The following is a 4059-nucleotide window of genomic DNA, read 5'->3' as shown; positions in this document are numbered from 1 at the left end:
AGATTTTTTTTTATCGTTTTGACCAATACCGTTTGTTGGGCACCTGTTATAGTCCTTAAAATTTTAGCTTTTCTACGGATCTACATACCAGGTAATTTTTTTTTTTTTTTCTTATAGTTAACACAAAAAAAAACCCAAAACGTAGGAGTCGAATGCACAAAAAAACGCAAAAATTAATAATAAAAGAAAGTTTTAAAACAATTTAATAAACATCCGCGAATTTGGTAAAAAAAACCGATCGAAACAATGTTTCGAAACATAAATACAAAAAAAAAATTAAATTTAAATTATTCATAAGAAAACTAACGAAACGTAACAAAAACATAAAATTTCATTTTATTATTATTCAATAATAATAATTACGCGTTATAAAAAAAAAAAAAAATTTATTATCAGGTACTGAATTTCCACCATATTTAAAATAATTTTTTTGCCTTAATTTTTTTATATGGTAAAAATTTAAATTTCTACTTTTGGCACATGACAACAAAAAAAAAGTTAAACACAAATAATTTTATGTAATATTCAAAAAAAAAAAAAAAAAAGGTGGGTGAGTGAGGGTGGGGTGGGGTGGAGGGGTGAAGGGGGGATTTCACGATTTGTAAAAAGTGGACAAGGTTAATTTTATACATAATAATGAAAAAAAAAAAATTTTATTTTCCCTTTCGTTTAACTCATTTCACGCATTTTAATTTATAAGTAATTTTTTTATTGTTTCGAAACGGCTTTCATTTTATTATCATTATTATTATTGTTATTATTATTATTATTCAAATGCCAAATTTTTCACCGCTTTCAAAAAAAAAAAAAGGGGAAAAGGGGGAAAAGGAGAATTTTTAGAAAAAAAAATCTAACCTTTGTAAATTGTATAGGAAAATAAAATACTTTGGGGCAAATTTTTTTTTTTTTTTACACGGTGTTATAATCAAAAGCGATAATAATAATAATATAGAAGAATAGTTTTTTTTAAAAATTATTTTATGGTAATTTATTACGTAAGTTTTAAAAAAAAAAATTTTTCGTTTGATCGATCATCCGTTATAAAAAAAAAAAAAAAAATCAGTGCGAAAAAATAATTTTTATGGGTTTTTCCTTTTTTCCTTTTTTTGCGACAATCATAACTTTTTTTTTCTTTTATTTTCATTTGCTTAACTTTTGCATTACGAAACGTATTCGTTGCAACAAACAATCATAACCATTAATATTTATCACCGTGGGTAAATTATACACACACTATTAAAAAAAAAAAATCATCATCATCATCATCATCATCGCTATTATTATTATTATTATTAATTTCATTTATTAACGTAATTAATTAATTAATTGAGAACTTTCTCATGAATTAGTCGTCGTATATATTAAACAGTTTTACTATTATCATTATTATGTTAATTAAAAAGGTGAACAAAAAAACCATGAGTAATTACTATTATTATTATTATTATTATTATCACATTAATATCTAAAAAAGGAAAATTTTTTTACGTAAGCCTCATTTAATTTTTTATATCGATGATTTGGAAGGTAGGGAAGGAAGGAAGGAAGTAAGGAAGGAAGAAAGGAAAATGTAAATAAAAAAAATGGACGAAATGAATACAAACAAAAATACCTGAAAATTTTTTTAAAATGTATTTTAAAATCGTGGGGAGAAAGTTTTAAGGTACAAACAACCAAAAAAAAAAAAAATTTGGCAAATAAATTGGTTGTTTTTAATGCAAAATTATTCACGGTAACGACAATTTATTGATATTCTTTAATCATAATTTTATATCACACACACACAACACGTATGTGACCTGTAGCAAATTTATATTTGTTGTGCAAACATCAAATTGTTAAAAAAAATTCATATGTATAACCGGTCAGAAACAAATTCCAACGTGATTCATAACAAAAAATAATAATAATAATATATTTGACTCATCAAAAATTTTTTTAGGAAAAAAAATAATAATAATAAAAAAAACATTTTGGTACGCGTAAAAAGTTAAATAAGGTATAAAAAAAAAAACTATTTTTTAAGGTTCATGAAAAATTTATTTATTTATTTATTATACCTTGACAAAAATAACTTATCTGAATTCATAGAGTAAAACATTATGTTTGTTTGTAATTTAGACATTTATTTATTTACTCTTTGACGTGAATAATTACATTATTTACAAATCGCATTTACAAATATTTTTTTATGTTAAAAAAAACGAACGATTTTTTTTTTTTTGTTTTTTACGTTGGCAAACTTTGACACAAGTCAAATTATAAAAAAATGACTGATAATGATAATAATTCGTTCGACTTGATTTCAAATCTATTCAAAACAAAGAAAATGAATTCTCACGCGTGTGGAAATATATATTAAATTAACATAAAATATCAATAAACGATAGCAAAACGAATAAATAATTGAATTTTTTTGTTTTTTGTTTCAGCCGATGTTTATTCTTGGATTTCGGTATTTGTTATTCCGGTTAATTCAGCATTTAATCCTTTATTATATACGTTAACAACACCGAAATATCGTGAAGCTATTAAATACACAATAACAAGACGAATGCAACCTTTTGCCAATTCCAGGCATCAAAGCAGTACTGCAGGTATATCATAATTCTCTCTCTATCTCGTTCTGTTTTTAAAAAAAAAAAAAAATTTACGGTATAATGTATATATTTTAAATAGGGTCATTGCCATTGAAATTTTTTTATTTTTTGGTTGAGTAAATTGTGTTTGTTCTCTTAGTCTAATTTCTGATGCAATACAATTCTATGAGAGTGGAAAAGAAGAAATAAATAATTTTTTTGACATGGCATCGATATTTTATTTTAAAAAAAAAAAAAAACAATTGAGGGAAATTTTTTTTTTTTTTTTTGATTTTCAGATACGATTTCGCACACGTCAAGTCATAAAAACGCAATCGGTTTTTGTACGGTATCTGTTTTATCGGGAAATTCTAAAAACAACAGTTTCGATTTGCAAACGTGTAACACGAGCGTTGACAGAACAAGTTCTTTGAATTTGGATGAATTTTCTGCAATTTCTTTAAGTACGGGTCAAAGTTCGAGAGGTAACAGTTTTGATTTACCTGGAACTTGTTTCGAACATTAAATATATACGACATCCGCTGGAAAAAAAATATACGGATTTTAAATCACGGATTCCGGATCACAAAATAAGGTATGTTGATAATATTTTACATATAATAAAAAAATTTTTTTTTTGTTTGCCGATGTGTTTGTCTTTACGGCCGCAAAAATTAAATTCATAAAAACAAAACAAACAGAAAAACAAACAAACAAAACAAAACGTTTAAAATCGTAAATATTTAAAAATAAAAATCGTCGTTTCTCATTGGTCGATCACGCGGTCGGTCGGATTGAATAATTATTTATCGAAAACGGAATAAATAATTTATTATTATTATTATTATTATTATTAATATTATTATTACTGATTTTCAAGTCGTAAAATTTTGCAAAAAAAAATTAAAATTTCAGCCATGTTTTCTTTCTTTTTTTCTTTCATTTTTTTTTTTTTTTATTTTTATTATTATTATCCGTAATTAATAACGGAAAAAAAATATAATAATAATAATAATAATAATAATAATAATAATAATAATAATAATAATAATAATAATTTTCAACCGGATTTAATGATTCATTCATTGTCACGCATGATTTTGATTGTCACGAATAAAATAAATTTTTTTTTATTCTTTTTTTTCCGCCATTAAAATGAAAAATTATGAAAGATTATGAAAGTTTGATGTTCATTGTAAAAAAGTAAAAGAAAAATAAAGAAAAAAAATGGTGATCGAGAGTTTAAAAAATTTGATGTTTCGAATGATTTTAAAATCTATTTCTCTCCCCCACTCCCCCCCCCCAAACACATTTTTTTGAGGGAAGTAAAAAAGAAAAAAAATAGTGGAAATTTTTTTTTTTTTAAAAAAATAACATTTAAAATTTAACCTTGGAAAATTATATAGAATTTAATAATTTTCACTTACAATTATATAAGTGAGAGTTGACCACTTATACCAAAGCAATGTTAAGTGATGTT

The 4059-nt window shown here is 23.8% G+C and overlaps 1 protein-coding gene across 1 annotated transcript in view; it reads left to right on the top strand.

The window, feature by feature from the left end:
- Phum_PHUM337980 (class A rhodopsin-like G-protein coupled receptor GPRlrr, putative) overlaps window positions 1-3105 on the top strand; it is a gene marked incomplete at both ends in the record, with an annotated part of 11724 nt that extends 8619 nt beyond the window's left edge. Inside the window, 2 exons of the mRNA XM_002427675.1 lie at window positions 2433-2597; window positions 2879-3105. Of these exons, the coding sequence (XP_002427720.1) occupies window positions 2433-2597; window positions 2879-3105 (392 nt within the window). The remainder of the gene's footprint in view (window positions 1-2432; window positions 2598-2878) is intronic.
- Between the last annotated feature and the right edge of the window lie 954 nt (window positions 3106-4059).

This window comes from Pediculus humanus, genomic scaffold, assembly GCF_000006295.1.
Source record: "Pediculus humanus corporis 1103172107745 genomic scaffold, whole genome shotgun sequence".
Classification (NCBI taxonomy): Eukaryota; Metazoa; Arthropoda; class Insecta; order Psocodea; family Pediculidae; genus Pediculus; species Pediculus humanus.
Note: the sequence above shows the minus strand (reverse complement) of the source record. Positions and strands in the feature narration are given on the sequence as shown.